This window comes from Anabrus simplex, chromosome 1 (genome assembly GCF_040414725.1).
Source record: "Anabrus simplex isolate iqAnaSimp1 chromosome 1, ASM4041472v1, whole genome shotgun sequence".
In the NCBI taxonomy this organism is placed as follows: domain Eukaryota; kingdom Metazoa; phylum Arthropoda; class Insecta; order Orthoptera; family Tettigoniidae; genus Anabrus; species Anabrus simplex.
In genome coordinates, this window is record NC_090265.1 from 707047541 (window position 1) to 707072176 (window position 24636).

The following is a 24636-nucleotide window of genomic DNA, read 5'->3' on the forward strand; positions in this document are numbered from 1 at the left end:
CCCGTCAAGTACACTTTATAATCTCCTATCTCTTCCTCGTTATCTCCCCTTACCCGAATATCGCTTACTCCTAGCACATCCAGATGCATCCTCTTTGCTGACTCAGCCAGTTCTACTTTCTTTCTTCGATAAGCCGCATTAATATTGATAGCTCCCAATCGAATTCCATTTTGTTCGCCAAGTTGTTTCCAAGGAGTCCTTCGCCTGTCAAATGGGAGTGGGACTCCATTACTCCCATAGGTCCGAGGCTTGCTTAAAATGTTCTGAGCTCGGTAAATTCATGAAGCAGGATGCTACCCTACTTGCACATAGTCCAAGTGAGGATCTCTCCTCTAACGGGTTATGGACCACCGGTGGATTGTATAGTCCTAGCCGCCTGAGCACAAGGAGGGCTTGTGAGGGATATACTAAAGACAATGGGTTGGGATATAGTACCATATCTGAAGTACTTATTTGATTATTGTTTGGTCGGAGGAGCTATACCAGATGAATGGAGAGTTGCTATAGTAGCCCCTGTGTATAAAGGAAAGGGTGATAGACATAAAGCTGAAAATTACAGGCCAGTAAGTTTGACATGCATTGTATGTAAGCTTTGGGAAGGCATTCTTTCTGATTATAGAAGACATGTTTGCGAAATTAATAACTGGTTCAATAGAAGGCAATTCGGTTTTAGGAAAGGTTATTCCACTGAAGCTCAACTTGTAGGATTCCAGCAAGATATAGCAGATATCTTGGATTCTGGAGGTCAAATGGACTGTATCGCGATTGACCTGTCTAAAGCATTTGATAGGGTGGATCATGGGAGACTACTGGCAAAAATTAGTGCAATTGGACTAGACAAAAGAGTGACTGAATGGGTTGCTATATTTCTAGAAAATAGATCTCAGAGAATTAGGGTAGGTGAAGCTTTATCTGACCCTGTAAAAATTAAGAGGGGAATTCCTCAAGGCAGTATTATCGGACCTTTATGTTTTCTTATATATATAAATGATATGAGTAAAGGAGTGGAATCGGAGGTAAGGCTTTTTGCGGATGATGTTATTCTCTATAGAGTAATAAATAAGTTACAAGATTGTGAGCAACTGCAGCGTGACCTCGAAAATGTTGTGAGATGGACAGCAGGCAATGGTATGATGATAAACGGGGTTAAAAGTCAGGTTGTGAGTTTCACAAATAGGAAAAGTCCTCTCAGTTTTAATTACTGCGTTGATGGGGTGAAAGTTCCTTTTGGGGATCACTGTAAGTATCTAGGTGTTAATATAAGGAAAGATCTTCATTGGGGTAATCACATAAATGGAATTGTAAATAAAGGGTACAGATCTCTGCACATGGTTATGAGGGTGTTTAGGGGTTGTAGTAAGGATGTAAAGGAGAGGGCATATAAGTCTCTGGTAAGACCCCAACTAGAGTATGGTTCCAGTGTATGGGACCCTCACCAGGATTACCTGATTCAAGAACTGGAAAAAATCCAAAGAAAAGCAGCTCGATTTGCGGGATTTGTTCTGGGTGATTTCCGACAAAAGAGTAGCGTTACAAAAATGTTGCAATGTTTGGGTTGGGAAGAATTGAGAGAAAGAAGAAGAGCTGCTCGACTAAGTGGTATGTTCCGAGCTGTCAGCGGAGAGTTGGCGTGGAATGACATTAGTAGACGAATAAGTTTGAATGGCGTTTATAAAAGTAGGAAAGATCACAATATGAAGATAAAGTTGGAATTCAAGAGGACAAACTGGGGCAAATATTCATTTATAGGAAGGGGAGTTAGGGATTGGAATAACTTACCAAGGGAGATGTTCGATAAATTTCCAATTTCTTTGAAATCATTTAGGAAAAGGCTAGGAAAGCAACAGATAGGGAATCTGCCACCTGGGCGACTGCCCTAAATGCAGATCAGTATTGATTGATTGATTGATTGATTGATTGATTGCTTTGTTTTACCACTCATTCCTATATTAGTGTCACGGTGTCTTTATTTTCCGAGTGATATGATGCTAGAAACCCTGATAAACTCTAAGTCAGGATTGCATGTTATAAATCTCATTCCGTATTGATGGTTATCACTTTACAAATAAAAAGTTTTATTTGTAAAGTGTACATTATTATTTCAATTGGATGACAAAGTCATGGAAAGAGATGTGACGGTACTGCCAAAGCTGCAGTGCACATCTCTGTTTACCCCTCACAAAATTTAACTCTATCACACTAAGTCAAAACGTTCTTAATTAGGACTGCAGAAAATTGATAACCTTTACTGATCAGTTTTTCTTTAAGTAGCCAATGAATTCTAATGTAACTATTTTAGATGTGAATTTGAGAGGGAAATAATTACATATAATATTTTAAATTTAAAAAATAAATATTACGAAGCTGAAAGACACAATAAAGATATCAGGCCCTTTTTGGAAGGAAAAATCCCAAATCAGAATAATCAAATAATTCCTTTTGCTCAAAGATTATGGAAGTTATAAAGCCTTAAAATGTGGCTAAAATCCTCTGTATACAGAAATTAACATGTTATAGATACTCAGTATTCATTTTCGTAATTCCTTTGGCTCATGGGCTGGGTGTTTTTCACTTTTCTTCATGTACACCACACTACCAACCATCACAGAAGCGCACACACAGATCCCTCCGTATAGAATTGGCATCAGGAAGGGCATCCACCCATAAAACCAGACCAGTCAACCATTGACCCTAATAAATGTAAGAAAAGGCCAGGAAGGAGGAGTTTAAATTGACTTGCAGCCAGTCTGCATATCAAATAAAAAGTGCCTTTAGATGATAGCTGAATCCATATTATTATTATTATTATTATTATTATTATTATTATTATTATTATTATTATTATTATTATTATTAATAAACAATATTTCATTTTTATTATTTTTTTACTGGTTTTCAACAGCAATGCCTGAAGCGTAACCTCAATCGTTCGGCATTGAAGGATGTAGAATCAGAAGACTGGAAGTGTTTCGTGTGCAAGCCACAGCCCTTATGGGAACTCAGAGCTCTCTGCGCAGCTGTCCAAGAACATACAAACAAAACTGGAAGGTAAGTGGTTCCGTGTTTTAATTTAGAATGGACACATTTTTTAATAGTGATGACTAGGGGGCAGATTTCTATGACCTAAAAGTGTATCAATCAATCACTACTGATCTGCATTTAGGTATGAAATATGTATGCATTTATGACCTAAAAAAATAAAATATGACCTATAAAATTCAAAATATGACTTAATGAATAGCATCTACGTTACATGTAAACACTTCTATTATGATTGCTACAGGCTGCAATTAATTTAGAGTTTAAAAAGTTTTAATTCTTCAAAATCTTTAACCCAAAATCAACTAAAATGATGAATACTTCATGAATTCGTTAAGGTTACACTACATACTCCTAGGCAAGGACGGACTCTGTGGAAGACATAAACACTACAGTTACTTTCACTGTTCAATATTCAATCAGTTTTAATTTATACACAAAACATATGTTATTTGAATGAAACTTTCATACCTGATCTAGTCTCCATTATCAGAATTGTTGCAATTTATGGCCACATGCATCTTAAGATTGTTGAATGAGAATCCCATCCTGTTGTCTCTGAGTATCGTCTTGTAGCGATAAAAACTTCTTTCGACATCACACTTGAATAGAGTTAAATCACTTGGAGAAAATTCCTGGAAATCTGCAGGTGAAGGGTTTCCACAAATAATGTCACTTATTCCACTCAGGTACACAAATCCGCTAATTTTTTCCAGTACATTTTCTAATTTTCTACACACCCTAGATGCTATTGTTCCTTTCATCTGCTTTAATTCTTGTTCAATGCACTTTACAGCATCCAGTGCATCGCTTAGTTCTGCACCTGAAACTTCCAGTTGTGTGATTACTCCAGATAAAGAATTAAAATTGAACTTTATGTAAGCCAGGTCCGCTTTTAATGTAGTGCTTGAAAATAAATCTTGAGTGGTTTTTATGGAGGACGATTCTGCAGGATCAAAAGACTTCACGACATCTAAGTTGTTGCAATAGTACACTGCGGCATCAAGCCAAGTCCCCCATCGCGTTATAACTGGCTGGGGAGGTAGGGGTAGTGGAGGTGCTTCTCCTGAAATTTCTGAACGCATAGTGGAGCTTTGTCAAACACTTTCTTACAGTTCGATATTAATTTATCAACTTCAGGGTAGCTACTTCTAACTTCTTCAGGTGCCCTATGCAAAGCATGTGCAAGACATGTCACATGTATCATTTTCGGGTATAGCATTTTAAGTCCCTTGGCTGCCTTCACCATATACGCGTCAGTTACAAATAGAAAAATGTGCTCTCTCTTTGCCCCGTTTGGCCCCAACAGATTCATTGAATTGTCGAAGAGAACTGCAATGCTGGAATGGTTTGTCTTCTCTAGCACTTCACATGTCAGGAGGAATGTATCTCCAGGCCGGTCTTCCTTCAGCGTGTCAACGATCACATTTGCTACATATCTTCCATCCACATCTGTGGTCTCGTCTATTGAAACCCATATCTTACTGTCTCCCACGCCACGCCTTAGTATATCCAACGTCTCTTCATAACAAGGGGTCAGATAGTCCTTCCTGGGAGTAGATTCGTTGGGAACAGGATGCTTTGTATATTTTCAAGAAACTGTCTGAAGCTTCGGCTGTTAAGTTTCTTTAAAGGAATATTAGACGAAACCATCATCTTGCAGAGATCTTGTGAAAATTGTGAACACTGTGAACTTGATGTCGGGGTTTCGAATAGCAGACGTTGCTTATTTTCGAGTTCAGAGTATCTAGTTACACATTCTTATGTTTTACAGTATTACAGTGTTGTTGCACAGAGAAGCGTTTTTTGGTAGTAACTTTTACCTCACACAATTTACAGAATAATATCTCTCCGTCCGTACTGAATATGTTTTCGCTGAACTCGCGAACAAAACTTTGCAACCTCCCACAAATTGAGACGTTCGTTTTAGGCATATTGAAAGGAACTGAATGTCTGAAGCTCACTAATGACCAAGGTCATTCATTGTGTTGAAGGTGGAAGAGGGAAGGGCGAAGGAGAGAGATAAGAACAATGACAAATAACTGCAGAATTACCTCTGCTTCCGTGTAAACAATAGCCCGGTTTCCAGGAATTGACCCAGCTAGCAAACAATAGCTCCTACCTGTTAGAAACATTCCATACACTACTTTAGAATGGTTCTTCAGTAGTATATTCCAGTCTATCCTGAAAAATAATTTCTAGAGCTTATTCTGATTTTTATAAAATGAAATTCAAGTGAAAATTACCAAAATGCGCCATTATAATGATATTTTGTTCAAAATATGCCATAAAACTTAAGAAAGCCTAAATATGCATTTATATGCTGAATAAAACCTGTTTAATTTTGATTATCATGCTTGGAAACATGTTGAAAATACAAAACTATAAGACATAGTGTTAAGGGAAAAAATATGAGTTGTGATAGAAATCCGCCCCCTAGTGATGGCCAAAGCAAGTTACAAGCTTTCAAAGTGATTTTTGACTAAATTAAATAAATGCTTACATTATTATTCTTTACTTTTGGCCAACTATGGAGCACCTTAATTCGAACTCAGATTCATCTATTTCTGACCTTTAATCCTCGTCCAGTAATCTTTCATCCTTTCACTCTGCAATATCTTCTGTCCACTGTGCTTGGGTATGAGAACTAACGTTTTCTTGAAAATCAATATGCTCATTTCAGGTGAGTGCAATTTATTAACTTTTAGAAAAACAATACACTTTAGCGAATTAGTATTCTATCAACCGGTCACTCTCCTCATTGTCCTAACCTACAAGCAAAAATGAACTTGACTTTTATAGAAAATGGAAATAAAAGTGCGCTAATAACAACACTCGCTGATTTACAAAACCCATTTAGTTTGGCCTATCTTCGTTCTTGTTCATATTTTGCCAGTATTTTAGTTTTTCTTTCATAATGTTAATTTTAAGTCTTTTATTTCCATTTCTTTCTCATGTTCCTTTCTCATTACTTCTAACTGATAATCCAACACTGAAATTCTTCTTTCACAGAAATCTGTATTTTTGTCTCCGAGTGTTGATAGTCTATGCCAACGAGATTTAGCTCTATCTGATAGTACAGTGTATCAGCTGATGTTGAAGGTTGTACTGCTGTATGTGAAGATGGTAGGCATACTGGTTGTGTCATTGAATTTATGGGAGGTTTGAGTAAGGGATTCAGTGCTTCCGCTTGACCTTGACTTTGAGTACAAGTTTCTGCCGCATCAGCAGATGGTGGCACTACAGCTGGCAGTGTTCCTATTTCATGTGCTTCAGTTTCGGTACATCTTTCTTCCAGTTCCACGTCACCAAACGGAAGGGCTAAAACTGAAAAAAGAAGAAAACGTGTAATTAATATGTTTAGTTGGAGTTTAACTGTTAAATGCCTGATAAAAATTGCATTCGTGTACTCTGTGTCCATACACTTACCTTCATTCACATGTCCTTGGTATAAAGCATCTGAGTTATGAGCGTACATAAGTGGTGTGAGGTTGTTTTAGGGCCATAACCTTTTCAGTAGTTTTAGATAATGTGGGCTTAAAGTTACCACCACCAGTTGCGTTCATCAACACTTTATTGTCTGCACATATTTTTCTTGTTTTCCGTTTCAAGTTCTCATAACAGGTCTTCAAATTTCTTGCACTCCTGCAAGTGACACCTGAAAAAAGAACAGAACTATCAAATGCTGAAGTGATAACACTATTTTGCTTTCACTATTTATGAAATTAAAGAGCATCTATTTTAAATTATTGTTCTGTAGTACTGTTTTTAAAGATAATTTATAAGGCTTTAACCGCAGTAGCACAGATAAATAAAATTTTAATATTCGGGTGTATTAATATTGTTTTGCCGTACAATTTTACGGAAAATAAACCCAAGTACTTTTAGTTGTAGTTTTGTAGTATTGTACAGGAAACAGTCTGCCATACTATAATATATTCTGTTGACCGATTTTCATAACCTAACTCAAAATACTGTATTAAATCACAATAGTACAGGGAAATACAATTGCTTACCTGCAATAGAAATGAATTCTTTTGAGATTTTCTTCCATGTTTCATCTTTCTGCTTTACTGTAACTCCATCTGTCTTTTTATTTTCTATGACATCTTTGTGTCTGATGACTAATTCAGCCACAATATATGTTTCAAAATCCCAAAAATTGGACGACCTTTTCCTCTTTTGTTCATCCATGTTTCTAATAAGTACCTCCAGCTTCCAGCAAGGAATAAATTAATATTTCTTCTTCTTCTACTTCTTCTCCTTCGTGATAGGTGTGGTTCTAACAAAAGTAACACGAATCATCGAAGCGTGTTCACTATTCTTCGCTGCCAAGTTAAACATGCTTAACTAAACATTGATTAAGAATAGTGCTCCACACTTCACTGTAACCAGTCCTTAAATTTAAACCATGTTTATGTACACACTGGTTATCTGAATCTTAAACGAGGTTGGTGCACTTGGCCACCTGTCTCAGTGCATTTAATTCTGTTATTTTTATTTTCATGTGGTACTTGGATATTGATGTAATAATAATAATAATGTTATTTGTTTTTGTAACCTATACTACGGTGGTTACACAAACAAGTACTAGACACAATAAAGGTGGGAAGTAAGAGCAATTACACCACACGCAGAGAAACATCAGCTGGCCTACGTGGGTCTCAGCCAACAACAACATAATACAAAATAGCAACTGAATATTACGGAAATTTTAACCGGAACGGAAAGTAAGAGTGCTTACCCAAAGGTGCGCCATCCCGGAAGCGAGGCGTCGCACGCGACGCAGACCAATACAGACTAAAGGCAGATCAGGCCAAGACAAGACTGAATTGTCACGAACGCTGCCTCGCTCACTATATATAGAAAACCCAGGCCTTGGAGTAGCCAACCAGAATGCATGAGTCCGCCCATCCCCTCCTAGGTTCACCAATCACAATTCCTACTCCCGTCGCGAATTTTAACTAACATTCTCGAATACACACGTTCGCGAATCTTCCATTTCCAGAATAGTAAAAAAATTCCTTCTAGAAAACATAACCCACAAAAGACACACACCCTGTTCAACAATTTTCTAGATACTTCCAGTAAGTACAGAATAGAAATCTACTATTTACAAATACCTACGTTACAAATATTACACAGTACAGGTTAGGTCATTACAAATAAAACATTATATCATACTTTACAAATAAAGTCTCCAAAAACACTTTCCACTTCCACTATATTGTTCACCTGTGACAGTTTTACGTCCCACTAGGATATTGATGTGGTACCCCATTCTCTTGCATATGGTGTGCTCTGCTGTCTTGCTTTCGAAGGGATTTCTTATGTGTTAATGTGTCATTCATTCATTTGAAGTTAAAGCGCTTTGAGGTATGTGGTTATGTTCTCAGTAACATAGTATGCCATACGAACTAGGGGTATCAGATCATTATTTACAACATAGTGAGTACTTTGAAATAAAAATTATGTATTGGGCATGGAAGTAGTAGAACTGCATTATTATCGCCGGGTGGGGGGTGGGGGGGGGGGCAGGGAAAAGGAGGGGGGAGGAGCTGTAAGCATACCCGGATGTGTGTCAGTGCGCCGGATGTCACTTCTCTGCGCTATCTGTTGATAATAGCAGTAAGATAGTGCACAAAATGCGCACTGGGGCTGAAACTACTAGCACCGAGTGGCTTCGTACCAAAATTTATTATTGAGTTTAATCTCTATTCTGTTCTATCCTCTTTGGACAAGATTTCAAGATTTACATTCTTCTCACTGCTCAATGCAAGAATTTCCATGAAACTGTGAGTCTCTTTGACATATACACCGTCCTTGCTATGCATACTCTTTAAGATTCTAGGCTCTTTCCCTCAGCATATGTTTTCGTAAAGGCCGGTCTCCACTGATTAACATTTAACAGCAACATGTTAAATGTTAACTGGTGACACCATCAAAATGTTAAACGTTAATTGTTGAATACTGTTTCATTTAACATTGTGTCCACACTTAATGAACATGTTAAACTTGACTTCCTTTTTCTATATACAGGTAGTTCATTATATCAATTTGTATCAATTTGTGGTAATACTTTTTTTTTTTTTTTTTTTTTTTTTTTTTGCTATTGGCTTTACGTCGCACTGACACAGATAGGTCTTATGGCGACGAAAAGGTAATACATTTAGGTGGTGTCCATTATTTTCAAACAAGGACAATGGACTCAGATGAAGAGGATTACCGGGCGAGTTGGCCGTGCAGTTAGGGACACGCGGCTGTGAGCTTGCTTCTGGGAGATAGTGGGTTCGAATCCCACTGTCGGCAGCCCTGAAGCTTTTCCATAGTTTCCCATTTTCACACCAGGCAAATGTTGGGGCTGTACATTAATTAAGGCCACGGTCGCTTCCTTCCAAATCCACTAGCAAAAAGAAAAGAAGATGAAGAGTATTTGGTCTTTGTTATTGCCACTGTTGCCTCTTGTTACGATTTAGAAATGCAGTTTTTTAGGCACATTTCCTCCCCTCATTCTGCTCATTGCTTCAAAAGCAAACCACTTAGAAGTATAAACTTAGTCCGCTGCCGCCGACTTTTCTGACTTTTTTACAATTCTCGACTGTACCGTACTGGGAGTGGAGGGACGCTAGTATTTTTTTCGATGCACTCGCGAGAACAATTTTAGATCATTTTGAGTTCCTGGAAACTGTCAGCTTTCTTCGCTTTATCTCTGTATTCCTTTGATGAAATATCCCACAAACAAGGCCTTTCTATTATATCATTAAGTCCAGAGTAATCTCCTTGCTCCACTCCATTTCTGACTGTAAATTTTAGTACCGGTATAGTGCAGAGAAAACGACATATGTGCATGTACTGTATTTGTACGGTAGCTTATAACAAAGAGAATGAGTATTGCGGAGTGTTGTAACTATAATCCTAATTCACGAGAAGTACGTCGTTTGTGTCGTTTAAGGCCGGTCTCCACTGATTAACAATTTTAACAATTGACATGTATATTGTGATTGTGTCTTCCAATTGACTTTGCATGTTAACTCAGAATGTTGAGGTTAACACTTTTAACATGTTGGCGTGTTTTCCACTCCAAGTGGAAAACATATCAAGTCAATTCGTTGTTCGTGAGATGTTGGCACAGCTTCGGCAACTTCCTTTTCGTTTCCATGTCAACAGATAGCCAAATGATGCAAACGACATGCTTCTCGTGAAGTAGTTGAAACACTCCGTAACACTCATTCTCTTTGTTATAAGCTACAGATACAGTACTGGTACCGATACGCGCACGTGTGTCGTTCTCTCTGCACTATACTAAAATTTATAGTCAGAAATGGAGTGGAGCAACATTACTTTGGACTTAATTAATGATATAATAGAAGGGCCTTGTTTGTGGGATGTTTTATCAAAGGAATGCAGGGATAAAGCAAAGAAAGCCGACATTTTCCATGAACTCTAAATTATCTATAATTGTTCCCGCGAGTGCATCAGAGAAACCTAGCGTCCCTCCGCTCCCAGTACAGTCGAGTATTGCAACAAAAAAAAAATCAGAAAAGTCGGGGGCGGGAGTGGACAAAATTTATACTTCAAAGTGGTTTGCTTTTGAAGCAATTAGCAGGATGAGGGGAGGAAATGTGTCTAATAGAACTGCATTTCTAAATCATAACAAGAAGCAACAATGGCAATAACAAAGGCCACATCCTCTTCATCTGTGTCCATTGTCCTTGTCTGAAAATACCAGACACCACTTAAATGTATTACCACAAATTGATATGATGAACTACCTATGTATAAACAAAGAAAGTCAAGTTAAACATGTTTATTAAGTGTGGACACAATGTTAAATGAAACAGTATTCAACATTTAACATTTTGATGGTGTCACCAGTTAACATTTAACACTTTTAACATTTAACATGTTGTTGTAAATGTTAATCAGTGGAGACTGGCCTTTAGGCTATCTGTTGGAATGGAAACAGCACGGAAGTTGCCGAAGCTGTGCCGACATCTCACGAACAACGAATTGACTTGACATGTTTTCCACTTGGAGTGGAAAACACTCCAACATGTTAATAGTGTTAATTTCAACATTCTGAGTTAACATGCAAAGTCAATTGGAAGACACAATCAAAATATACATGTTAATTGTATCATGTTAAATTTAACATGTTGGTGTTAAATGTTAATCAGTGGAGACTGGCGTTAACATAAACATGCACTGATCAACATAATAATAATAATAATTTTTAAAAAAATAATTGAAGTCTCCTGTTGTCATAAATATAAAAGATCAAATTTCCTTTGTCATATAACCTCAATTCAGCAAAACGATTCCTTTGAACTTATACATAACCTTCACGCAATCCCTTCGAACTTTCACAGCATAACCTTCATTTCAATATATCGCAACAAACGAAATTGAAACGATCGCGTGGTCGAGTAAAAGGCACGTTAACAAGAATAATGAAGTCGATTACAGCTGACATGTCAAAATCAGAGGCGAAGGTAGAATTTAAAAATGTGAAGAACTATGGAATTCTTTTGAAGAAGTACAAATTAAATAGAGGAAGCAGAGATCACTGATGGAAATAGCTGCACTACAGTTTCAAGTGGAATACGAGGGAGAGCGAGAGCTATTTGAATCTATTTATTTCAGTGCAGTTACACAACTGCAAACTATAATAGATGAAGCAGAGGATGTTCAAAGTAACGTGCTAGCTCAAATGAACACGGCAGCAAATGCCATTCATCAACAGGAAGTTCCATAAAATCATAACAGAAGAATACAGAAATTTCCAAAAATTAAATTACCGGAATTCAACGGCGAATTCACAAAATGATTGCTTTTTAAAAACGGTTTTGAGTCAACCATTCACAATGATACTCGACTAACAAATATTCAAAAATATCAGTATCCGATTGGTTTTCTGCAGGGCGAGGCACGCAAAGTCATTCAAGGTTTTACCATTTCAAATGAAAACTACACATCTAGATGAACTTTTCAAGTTTCCTACAGTTTTTAAAGAGAACAAATCTGAATCACTCAGGCAGTAACAATTTCATACTTAAACTTACATGGCTTCATTAAAAGCAATGAAGCAACCCGTACAATATGGGGATACATTGGTTATTCATCTAGCAAAGAAGCAGCTGGATTTCGTTGAGCAAAGAGACTAGCAGGAAAGGGTGAAAGGCAACACTCCAGAGATGATGCCAGCGTTGGATGATTTCTTGAAATTTTTATAACTGAACATTCCCAATCATATGTGCTGTTAAGTCACAACAAAACCAAGGCATTGAACATGAAGGCAAATCCAAAGGACAAACAACTTAGCAAGAAAGTTATGACGACAACTCAGGCAAGCGGTAGACTCAGGCAAGTTGTAAATTGTGTGGTGGAAGTCGCCCCATTTTTACATGTAAAGAATTAATTGAGCGATCAGTTGCAGACAGAAGAAAACTGCTCTGTGAAAAAGGACAGTGTCATAACTGTTTGAAACCAGGATATATTGCAAGAAACAGTTCTCATTTTTTTCCCTTATTGAAAATCTATTAAAAGGAGAATAATAAGACTTACTTTTCCTCCTATTCAATACTTAAGATGCAATACAAAATTAGGATCTCATCCTTATTTTATTGCCTAATTATTAAAACACGGTACATATTTCGTTCATTTTCTGAACATCTTCAGCCATGATGTCTTTACAAGGTTGATTGGTAACATTGATCTAGAATTTGTATATATGATCTGTCGTTAACAAACTTATTAATAACAGTCTTTACGAAGCCTTATTAAAATGTAATTTGTTATATATTACGTTGCATGTATGACAATTTGTTTAGCTTGAAATTAAAACTTATTCTAATATTCAAAAACGCGGTGTCTATAAGTTGGTCTAGGTATAACTACATTTCACATTCTATTAACACTGCTCATTGTCTTTACATTTTGTTGTTGTTTGAACATAATTTTTTTTTGTTGAAATCTGGCAGAAACTTTTTCGCATGTTGTACTATTTAGAAATGAAACTATGATACACTCTCAAAACAAATTAGATTAGGCATAATTATTATTTTGTTTGTCCTCAAAAACGTCCGACCCGATGCACCGTTGTTTGTTATAGGTTATGATATTGCAACTCATTAGAATTTTTTAAACTTTAGAACTTGTTGAAAACACATTTTGCTGTTGTCTTATCCAGGCGTTGACAACATTACATCTCTACACGTAGGGTTGGCGTCAGGAAGAGCATCCAGTCGTAAATCAGCATCAAATCTACATGTGCGACACAGTTTGCACCAGGTGTGGGAAAACCGGTAGAAGAGAAGATACTCATTTTAAAATATCACCTGCTTTTTAAACAATTTTCACCCCCTTAAGTGGGTTTTCCAGAAAAAAATGCATTCATTTATTTTTAAAAGAGATTCCAAGTCTGGCCTACCAATTTTAACGTCTGTAACATCTTCCGTTTCTTAGATATATGTATCCTCATATAAAGAATTCAACTCATTCCTCACTTCTTTTCAACCCTCACCCCTTAAGTGGATTTTCTGAAAACAGAAATTTGTGTTCTTTTATTTTAAAGGAGATTCCAAACACCAAATTTTATGTTTGTAACAGGTTAGGTTTTTGTGATATATTATAGATAATCTCGCTGCTGTAAGCATACTGGAGCTGATGTTGCCATGGTTATGGCAGTTCATTTCGTTATCTGATTCCTAGAGCAGGGGTAGTGTGATGCCAATATCTCAATAACGGTTGGTTTTAGGGCCCGTAGGGCTTACAGAGTTTTGTTCTTTGCGTCAAGGGTCTTAAAATGAGCTTTGTCTCGTTCTTGTTCGACAAATTTGATATTTCGCCTATATTAGCTTGGTATTTTTATATCTTCCCACGTCGCCCCCCCCCCCTCGAATTGTTTTGAAAATAAAATATAGCCTATAGCACTCAGGGATAATGTATCTTTCTATTAGTGAAATAATTTTGAGAATCAGTCCAGTAGTTCCTGAGATTAGCCATTACATAAAACAAAAAGAAACTTTACCCCTCCCCCCATGGCACTACAGCCTTTGAAGGGCCTTGGCCTACCAAGCGACTGCTGCTCAGCCCGAAGGCCTGCAGATTGTGGGGTATCGTGTGGTCAGTACAACGAATCCTCTTGGCCATTATTCTTGGCTTTCGAGACCAGGGCCGCTATCTCACCGTCAGATAGCTTCTCAATTCTAAACACGTAGGATGAGTGAACCTCGAACCAGCCCTCAGGTCCAGGTAAAGAAATCCCTGACCTGGCCAGGAATCGAACCCGTGGCCTCCAGGTAAGAGACAGGCACGCTACCCCTACATCACGGGGCTGGCTACAAACTAACTTTACCTCTTTATATATTAGTATAGATAAGGCTTCTTAAAGATAGTTATTAATAAGTTTGTTAACGACAAATCATATATACAAATTCTAGATCAATGTTACCAATCAACCTTGTAAAGACATTATGGCTGAAGATGTTCAGAAAATGAACTAAACATGTACCATGTTTTAATAATTAGGCAATAAAATAAGGATGAGATCCTAATTTTGTATTGCTTGTTAAGTATTGAATAGGTGGAAAAATAAGTTTTCGTATTCTCCTTTTAGCTGAATATATTGAAAAAAATTGCAGAGGATCAAAATTCAAGAAATGTGGACTTTTACACAACATACTTTTACATGCTGAGGAAGATGACAAACAGAAACAAAATGTTAAAGAAAACCAAGTGCCCATAAACCTGTGTGTCGAATCTTAGCATTCACCTGTTTTGCTCATTGTGAGCTTGGCAAAAGGAATAACATTGCAAATACTTATGTCAGCAACTTTAATTGATGTGAAAGATGCTCACGGAAGAAGAATGACATGCCGAGCCTTATTGGATCCGGGATCTCAGTTGAATCTAATAAAAGAAGGTTTGTATAAGAAGCTTGGATTACCGAATGTCAAGACAAACACACAGATCATTGGAGTGGATTGTTCCAAAGTGGAAACAAAAAGGATTACGAGAGTGCACCTCGCTTCAAGGTATGACGGATTTGAGGTGGAAGCAGAATTTCTAGTTTTGCCAACTATAGCAGGACGATTGCCACAGTTGGAGATCAAGAAGGACAAGATTATTATTCCAAAGGACATTTGCGTGGCAGACCCCTCATTCAACAAGCTCAGACACAGACATACTAATTGGTGCAGGACTTCATTGGAAAATAATCATAGGTCCACCCAGGAATGAAGCTGAAGGACAACCATCTCTGCAAAACACCCGATTAGGATGGATTATAGGCAGTGAAGTTTTTTAGAACAAACAAGGATTAACAACAGCATGCATGAAAATTAGCAATCAACAATTATCAGATCAGATGGAAAAATCCTGGAAACAAGAAGCAGTTCCAGAGATTCAATTACACATCAGAAGAAAGAATATGTGAAAGATAGTTCACGGACACCGTTTCGATAGATACACCAGGTAGATTCATCGTAAGGCTCCCTATCAAGCCGGATGTCATCTTCGGAGAATCAAGGAAACCCGTACTAAACAGACTAAAATCATTAGTCAAGAGATTAAGCAGACACCCCGAACTCAAGACTGCGTATGCAGATTTCATGGATGAATATAAAAAACGAGGGCATATGAGCTTGATTGAAACAAACCAAAATCAAGATTTGCCAAATTCATAGTTCATACCCCATCAACCAGTGGTACGTCCAGATAGTGACACCACAAAGGTCAGAGTGGTATTTGATGCCTCGGCTAAAACATCACTCAGGACATCACTCAATGACAAGCTCATGACAGGACCTAATTTACAGGGAGATTTTTTCATATTGTACTTAGATTTCACAGCCATAAGTACGTCATGACGGCAGATGTGGAAAAGATATTTCGGCAAATCCTTACTTAACCATGCCATGAGATGCCTAAATGAATTGGCTACTCTTCATGAAAATGAATTTCCAGCAGCAGCAAAGGCTATTTGCGATGATTTTTATATGGATGACTGCTTAAGTGAGGGAGACATTCTAGAAGACGTGATCGGGCTACGGCGGCAAATACAAAATATTCTCTAGAGTGGTGGAATGCATTTGAGGAAATGGAGGTCCAACAGGAAAGAGATCTTGCAGGATTTGGAGAGCAAAAGCGACGAAGGGACTGTACTGGTTTTAGACAAAGGTGAAGCTAGTAAGATTCTAGGACTCCTCTGGGACTAAGCACAAGATTGCCTTCAGTTTCGAGTTGAGCTGGCAAAGCAGTCACCAAGATCCAAAAGAGAAGTCGCCTCCAAAAATTGCACAGATTTTTGATCCACTAGAACTCGTGGGTCCAGTACTGATCAAAGGGAAGTTGTTGATGCGACACTTAGGGTAGATGGATTTGATGGGATCAGCCATTGGCCTCAGAGCACCTTCAGATTTACAATGAATACTATACGTCATTAGAAAGACTCAACATCAGAATTATGACAAACAAATCCTGAAAATTGCTCTGGCTCTTTTGATTTGTTTGGATCTAGTGATGATTCAGAGAAGGCTTTTGGAGCCTGCATTTATGCAGTTTGTCAAATTCAAAGTAGTCTCCACATTTCCAATTTACTTTGCGCAAAGACATAAGTAGCTCCTTTAAAAACCATTTCCTTGTCAAGACTCAAATTGGAGGCAGCCTTTCTTCTTGCACAACTTGTCAAACAACAGTGAGTGCTTTAAAAGAAAAAATTGATCAGATCAGATTATGGAGTGACAGTACAATTATTTTGGGATGGATCAACACTGAGCCAAGGCTGCTGAAGACATTTGTGGCAAACAGGATTGCAAAGATTCAAGAAGCCACTGATGCAACCACCTGGAAGCATGCCTTTGACTGAAAATCCTGCTGATCTTCTCTCAAGAGGAATTACTTCACCAGAACTTGAAGACAAAACGCTTTGGTGGAGTGGACCTTCTTGGCTTCGCATGCAACATCAACAACCAGAGCATTCAGAAGAATTTCAAACAGAACTACCAGAGCTGCAGGTCACAGCAGTTACGTTGACAGCAACATCAACCAGCATTCTCCTGAATAAATTCTTGTCATTTCCAAAATTATGCCATATAGTAGCATATTTGCAAAAATTCATTTATAATTGCAAACTCAAACCTCCAGAAAGGGAAAAAGGTTTGCTAGAAATACAAACTTGTAAAGCAGAGAAACAGGTAGTCAGATGGACACAATAAGAAGCATTCCCTTAAATACTACATTGCTTAATTAAAAATCAAGACCTCCCATAGAAGAGTTCTCTAAAGTCACTCAGTCCGTTTCTGGATAGTGACGGATTGATTAAGGTTGGAGGAAGGCTTCGTTTCTCGGAGCTAACATCAGAACAGAGACATCCTTTGCTTCTACCAGCAAATCATCACATCACCAGAATTATCGTGGAAAATGTACATCGTCGTCTGAAGCATTGTCGCCCAGAGCAACTGCTACATCCAACTCGACAACGATATTGGCCTATCAGTGGCAGAAGAGAAGTGAAAAAGATCGTCAAGAGGTGTCCGAAGTGCTTTTGTTACCATCCTACAGTTCCGGAGGTACACATGGCAGATTTACCCTGGACGAGATGGTGAGGTGAGGGTTGTCACCGTTCGGACGGCTAGTGGAACTTTCACCCAAAGCATCAAGAAGATATGCCCTTTTACCATTGAAAGGGATGACAAGGGGAACTGAATTAAAGATTTCGTTTGATATCTCTAACTTTGTGTTATTTTTCATCAAAGATATAATTTCAATATTATTTTCTTTTAATCATAAAAATATGTTTGTATAGAGTTTTGTATTAATGCATATGTTAAGAATATTTAAGTATTTTTACAATAGGTATAAGATTACAATAGTTAGTTGAAAGAACTTCTTTCAAGGGGGGCAAAATGTTATGAAGAGATTTTTAATTTTTATAAATTTATTTCATTAATTGAAGTTGGCACTTTCCAAGCCTATTTCCGATTGGTTGGATGATTTTGTATTGTTAAAAAATTGTTACGCATGCAACAGTCTGTTCATCATCAAGTTGTAATATTGCATAATGAAGACATATCAAATGCAATAAAATATTGAAGGCACCAAGTTCCTTTACTTCAGAATCAATCAAAAACAGCCCCTTTAAACAACAAGCATCATAATCATTATCAAAATATCAATTATCACGTTTTTCTGGTTGTTGTAGGACCGTTAGATTGCACTCCTATAAGAATACATTGAATACTGGGATATAACCGTCCGTTCCTTTATTTTTAAAGCACACTTGAATACTTTGAAGTAAAATCTGTATCAACATTTGTATTGTATGTATTCATTATAACAACACTTTTGTTGCCTCTTACTGCACATGTTTGTGTTAGTGATTTCTGCTAAACATAACCATAACCTATAACATTGTCAGCCGTCTACAGTCTAATATTCTGCTCTGTGCACATTAAATAAACAAAAGTAGCTCATGGCTAAACGCATTCAGAAATCTTATGGAAATGTGTTAATTTGTCTTTACCAGTTGTTTCATAACAAATGTTGGAAATGTGTTGAAACAGGGAGTCTTTGACTGAACTATTAAATTAACAGTTGTTAGTTAACATTTGTTAAGTAACATTTAATACACAGAAGAAACCGGGCATATCCCGGGCAGCAATGGATAACAAGCCATGAAGTGGAGAAAATCATCAGGGCTCAAGAAATGTTGTTTGATTCGTGACCGTGGTCTTGGCTGCAATGCACGTGGTGACTCCTGCTTCACAAGCTAGTATAATTGGACAATGATACAAATGGACCTTCACAAAAATGAGTCTAAATATTAGGTCACACATATAAGGCAGCTCTGTTTTTTGTTAGTACAGTACATTTGAACAGGCTATTATAATGAATTTGTTGCAGTATTTTGGATCCTTGCTGTCACCTATAATTTCAGGCAGATTAATAAATAAAATGGCTGATCCATGTTTTCTTTGGAGTACTATGTGTGGTTGTCCGGTGTTTGCTGAGTATTGTACTATACATTTTAAGCAAAGTTGTGTTTCCTAAGAGTGTGTTGAGTATAAACTTCATATTGTTTTTGTTTTTTTGACAGGAGGCATAACTCGCTGAATAAAAATGATGTGCAGGAAAAGAAGTCTCGGAGGACAACGCCGATAAAGCGATCTCCTTCTTCAGTTTCCAGCCATTCTGGTGATTCAGATAGTGAGGTAATGTCTTCGAGAGAATTATGTGCTTTTTGCATCATGTGGTGGTGGTAATTATTGTTTTAAGAGGAAGTACAACTGGGCAGCCATCCTCTATTAACACTAATACGAAGGAAAATGGAAGAGGTCGGACGTTTCAAAGAATGAAGGTATTGGTAAATGAAAAGAAAGGGCCACAGAAGCCTCGTAAACCTTAAAACGGGGGGGGGGGGGGGGGAAACAAGAGTTGACTGGAGGAGGTCAGATAGGAAAGATGAAAGTGAGGAGACTGGCACAAGTGGAAGCAGTGGCAGATTCAGCTAGGGGATCAGCCCACACTCACAAGTTCAAAACCCGTGGTCCCCCTTTTAGTTGATTTTTATGACACGCAGGAAATACCGTGTATGTATTCTACTGTCCCCACGTGAATGGGGAGTAACATCATGAGGGAGAGATGTACTGATCCATTTACAGATTTGCAGTAGGATTTAAATTATGAAACCATTTTCCTGCTGTCTTAAATATATTTGCCGGGCTAAGTAGCTCAGGCGGTAGGGTGCTGCCTTCCAAACCCAACTTAGTGGGTTCAATCCTGGCTCAGTCCAATGGTATTTGAAGGTGCTCAAATACATCAGCCTCGTGTCGGTATATTTACTGGCATGTAAAAAGAACTCCTGCGGGACAAAATTCCAGCACCTCGGCATCTCTAAAACCCATAAAAGCAGTTAGTGGGACGTGAAACGTTTATTATTAAGCAAATATACATTTTATCTGGTCTTAGTGAATTCATTATTTCTTAGCAAATGGCAAAGTAATTGTGTATTGTTTACCATAAACAGTATTCGTATACTCATATATAGATAGAAAACATAAAAGGACAAGGACAATCTGCACATCTTCATACACTGTTGTCTTCAGATAGATTGATTCTCGTTAGACACCTTTCTTCTATTTCCATTTCTGCTTAGACCTGGCAAAAATGTTTCTGCTTCCCAGCTTCATGAGACAAGGCTGCAACACTCATTGAGGGACCATCTTAACTGACTGGCATATTTAGCCTCCTGCTAGACGGTCAATCTCACCATAGATGCCCGGCAGGTGGTCTACTGCATGATAGCCTTCTGTTCATAGATGGCATGTCATGCCGTATACCGCTTCAAAGCTGAGAATTTACTCTCTCTCTTGAAGTTGGAACGACTATCGTAGATTGCATAACACAGTAGGAATTTGTTCTCAATATAGGGTTATTCCCTGCTTGGTATTCAGCACAAATGGCTGGCCGTAGTAAATCTTGTATTACTAGAAATGAATTGAATGTATATTGCAGGGTAGCGATAGTGAATTTGGCAGTGATATAGTTTCAGAAAGTTATACAATTTTATTAACTAGTGGTAAAAGCGATAGCAGCGTGCCAAAAGTTTGGGTGAGAGTGAGAACGAGTTTGAATCTGGCCATGATAATCAAGCCCAGCCTGCCTTCAGAGAGACAAAGAAATCAAAAGAAGACTACTGGTAATGGAGTAAGACAGCGATAAACCATCTAAATGCGGTTTTACAGGAAATGAGTCTGACAGTGGATACTGTCTGCGATTTTTTATTTATACAGGAAAAAATTCAGCCTAAGCAGCAGCGTCTGGGATGTTGTCAAGTGAAGCTATAGTCCTGGAGCTCGTGGAGTATTTTGAAAAACTTTTTTTTTTTTTTTTTGCTAGGGGCTTTACGTCGCACCGACACAGATAGGTCTTATGGCGACGAGAAAAACGTTATAATGGGGATGACTGCTCGGAGGAAGAAGGAGATAAGAAAATTGAAATAATAGGCGGAGAAAAAGAAGAGAACCCGATAAGACGTTTGGAACTTAAAAGGGCAGTAAAAGCAAAGGCCAAAGGTAGAGCAAGTGGAAAAGACGAATTCAATGCTGATATGATTAAAGCAGCAGGAAGCATTGGACTACAGTGGCTATAGAGCCCTCAATGCCATATGGAAGGATGAAAGGATACCTGAAGATTGGGAAGAAGGAAGGAAGCATTGTACCATTGATCAAAAAAGGAAATAGGAAGAAATGTGAAAATTATAGAGGTGATTATTACATGGGCTAAAAGTAATGGAGGAAGTCATATATACAAAAACTGAGGGATATAACAGAAACACAGTTAGAGGAAGAACAATATGGCTTTAAACTGAATAGATCAACAATAGATTTGATATTTACAGTGCGATCAGTAATGGAAAAACACCTGAAAAGGAATAAGGAAATCATCTTCGTATTTTTGGATTTGGAAAAAGCTTATGATACAGTTACGAGAAAATATGTATGGGAATGCCTACTGAAAAGGAATATACCAAAATGATTAATTAACAGTCCACCTCCGTAGCGTAACAGTTAGTGTTATTAGCTGCCGTCCTCGGGGGTCCGGGTTCGATTCCCGGTACTGCCACAAATTTAAGAATGGCAGGAGGGCTGGTATGTGGTTGAAATGGTACATGCCCCTCATCTCCAATGGGGGTGTGCCTGAAAAGAGCTGCACCACCTCGAGATGAGGACATGAGTTTATTAATTAACAATATAAAAATGTTGTATCTTGAGAGTAAAAGCAGTGTTCAAGTGGGGAGTGGTAACTCCGAAACATTTTATACAAAAAAAAAAAGTCTCAAGCAGCAAAGTGCACTGTCTCCATTATTGTTTATTATATTGATGGATGAAATCATAAAACGTGTAAAACAGAGTATCATTAGTGATGAAGTGAATGCCTTGGTATTTGCAAATGATGTGGTGATTTGGGGAAAGGGAGATAAGGATTTATGAAGGAGACTGGACATTTGGAATGAAAATATGAAGGAATTTGGAATGATAATTAGTAAACAAAAAAAAAAAAAAAAATTAGTCATGCACTGTGGAAAAGAGAAAAAAGAGAAACCAAGCAAATATGGACGGAGAACGGTTAGAGAATTTGGGTAGCATTATTAATAGAAGTAATGAAATCAACCCTGAAATTAATAACAGGCTAAGTAAAGGTACAACATTTTATCATCAAGTCGGAGAGCTTTTATGGAATGCGAAAGTACCCAAGAGAACGAAATGAACATTATATAAGCAGTATTTCATACCTAGAAACGCTGGTAACTAATAAGAGACAAGATAGTAAGATCCAAGCAGTAGAAATGAAATTTTTAAGAACATCGGTTAAACGAGACAAGAAGCGATAGAATTCAAAATATTAAAATCAGAGAAGAGCTAAATATAGAACCATTCGTACAGAAGATACAGAAAGCAAGACTGAGATGGTTTGGACATGTAAAAAGAATGGGAAAGGAATGGATAGTAAGAAGGGAATTGAAAAGATAAGTTAGGGAAAGAGACCAGTTGGAAGACTGAGAAGAAGGTGGATGGATCAGATTTGGAAGGACATTAGAGAAGCTGGATTGGATGTGGCAGAAGTAATGGAGCAGGAAAAGTGGAAGGACAGAAAGGAGTGGAGGCGGCTTGTTAACCACACCCGGGTGACTGGAGTGGGACATTGATGATGATGATGACCTTGAGAAGATGCACACAGTTTATTTTGATAATTGGTAGGCCTATACCTAACCCTCTCTGTTACGAATGTGTGTTCCAAGAAAACAAATTCAGTAGGTACAGTGTATCTCAATAGAAACAAAATGCCACAAAAATGTTTGGGGAAAATAGAGAAGGTACAGACCATGGTAGTGTATTCATGAAAGATGAGTGCACTAAAATGGATAGACAGGAACGCTGTCACTGTTCTGTGCACTTGGTATGATAAACAGGAAATATGATCGCAGGCGAGACAAAAACCTGTATCGCAAAGCTCAAAACCAAATGTAATTGTAGATGGTATAGAAAAACAGGATCAAAAGCTGTCATCTTTTCCTGTAATGCGAAAGTATGCTAAGGGATGTTGTAACCGTCCAGGCTTCTCCAGCCATACTAATTTATTGTATAGTCCTATTACGTGATTTCACTCGATATCAAGATTATCCGTCATCGGAAATTATTCATTAACACATAGTAATTTAACTTCAATCAATTGTAAATAAGGCTTTTGTAATCATATTGTATATATTAGAACATCATTTTTTATTTAAATTATAAGATAGGAATTCATTATGTTCTGTAAATATGGTCAATATCTTGAGTCTGAGTTTGTGTCATTTCATCTCATATTTGTGTACATGGAAAAGTTATGCTTGAAGCGGGGAAGTTATGATGAGTCATTGGGTTTAACTCTTGAGTACTGTACTATACAGCAACCCGCGCGCAAGGCTAGCAAGCTAGGAGACTACATCGTCGCCACGCCTACTGGTTACTTGTGAAGAATGAAGAGAGGGAAGATATGATATGAGATCTACGAATCAGATGCTTCGTCGTAAAGAGATTTGGCATGGAGTAGTTATCAAGGGTGGGGAGCGCCCGGGTATATTATCTTGCGCGGAGCAATCCTCAAGACACAACTACTTTATATTTTTGGAACAGTGAGTGGTCGCTTCGAGACACAGTACGTAGCTGCTGTGATGTTGTCGGATCAGGGCGAGACGAAACAAGCATACGGCTTGTGATATATTCTATAATTATTCTGGACGAAGAACTACATTAGTTCAAGTCCACGGTACTTGGTACAAGTCTGTATTGTATCAGTAGAATAGCTAAGTTGGATTGAGATTTCTGATAACATGGAAAAATTCACAACACTGAATTTTCTCCTCATACGATCAACGGTGATCCAGTTTCACAAGCATAGGGCCAATGTCTAATTTAAAGACTAGGCAATTAGCGGGTGCTAGTCCAGATAGCCCAAACCATATCGCAGAAAGAAGGAAGGATGTCCATGGAGCCAGTCTGCAACGAGAAAAGGGGAACGAGTAACCACGGAATACAGATGACCTCAACGAAAGCTACAATTGGTGAGCCACAATTAGACAATGCAAGTAACATTAAATTACAGTAACGTTAAATTCTTAATTCCCTCCAAGCTAAAAGGTACTTTTCCGACTCATCTCATTTTTTTCTTTTCTTTTTTTTTCTTTTTTTCTTTTAATAAATTCATTTGACCAGATATTGCGTTAATTTTCTTTCTCAAAGCGATACTTAATGGTTAATTATTTAAAATCCTACCCCTGTGATTTAAGTATAAGTCTCTATGCTATTAAATATAAACTTTTTGTACAGTTTTGTTTAAAACTTAAAAGCTGGTGCCCATACAATACATAGAGAAGTGGGAAACCATGGAGTGATAATTAATATTCTATTTGCGTGGCAATTTGCTGGCAAGCCACATATAGTTTATGTCCCCAGCTATTAACTTTCGTCTCCTCAAGTGTGAAGATTAGGAGAGCGAACAGTTACAATGTAAGTAAATATTCTTTTGTCTTATTCACAGAATTTAAAGTCTTCC

At 37.7% G+C, this 24636-nt stretch overlaps 1 protein-coding gene across 1 annotated transcript in view; it reads left to right on the forward strand.

The window, feature by feature from the left end:
* Window positions 1–24636, forward strand: part of LOC136887200 (transcriptional regulator ATRX-like) — a 199284-nt gene that overhangs the window by 140663 nt on the left and 33985 nt on the right. The window contains exons 6-7 of the mRNA XM_068230347.1: window positions 2903–3048; window positions 19136–19250. Of these exons, the coding sequence (XP_068086448.1) occupies window positions 2903–3048; window positions 19136–19250 (261 nt within the window). The remainder of the gene's footprint in view (window positions 1–2902; window positions 3049–19135; window positions 19251–24636) is intronic.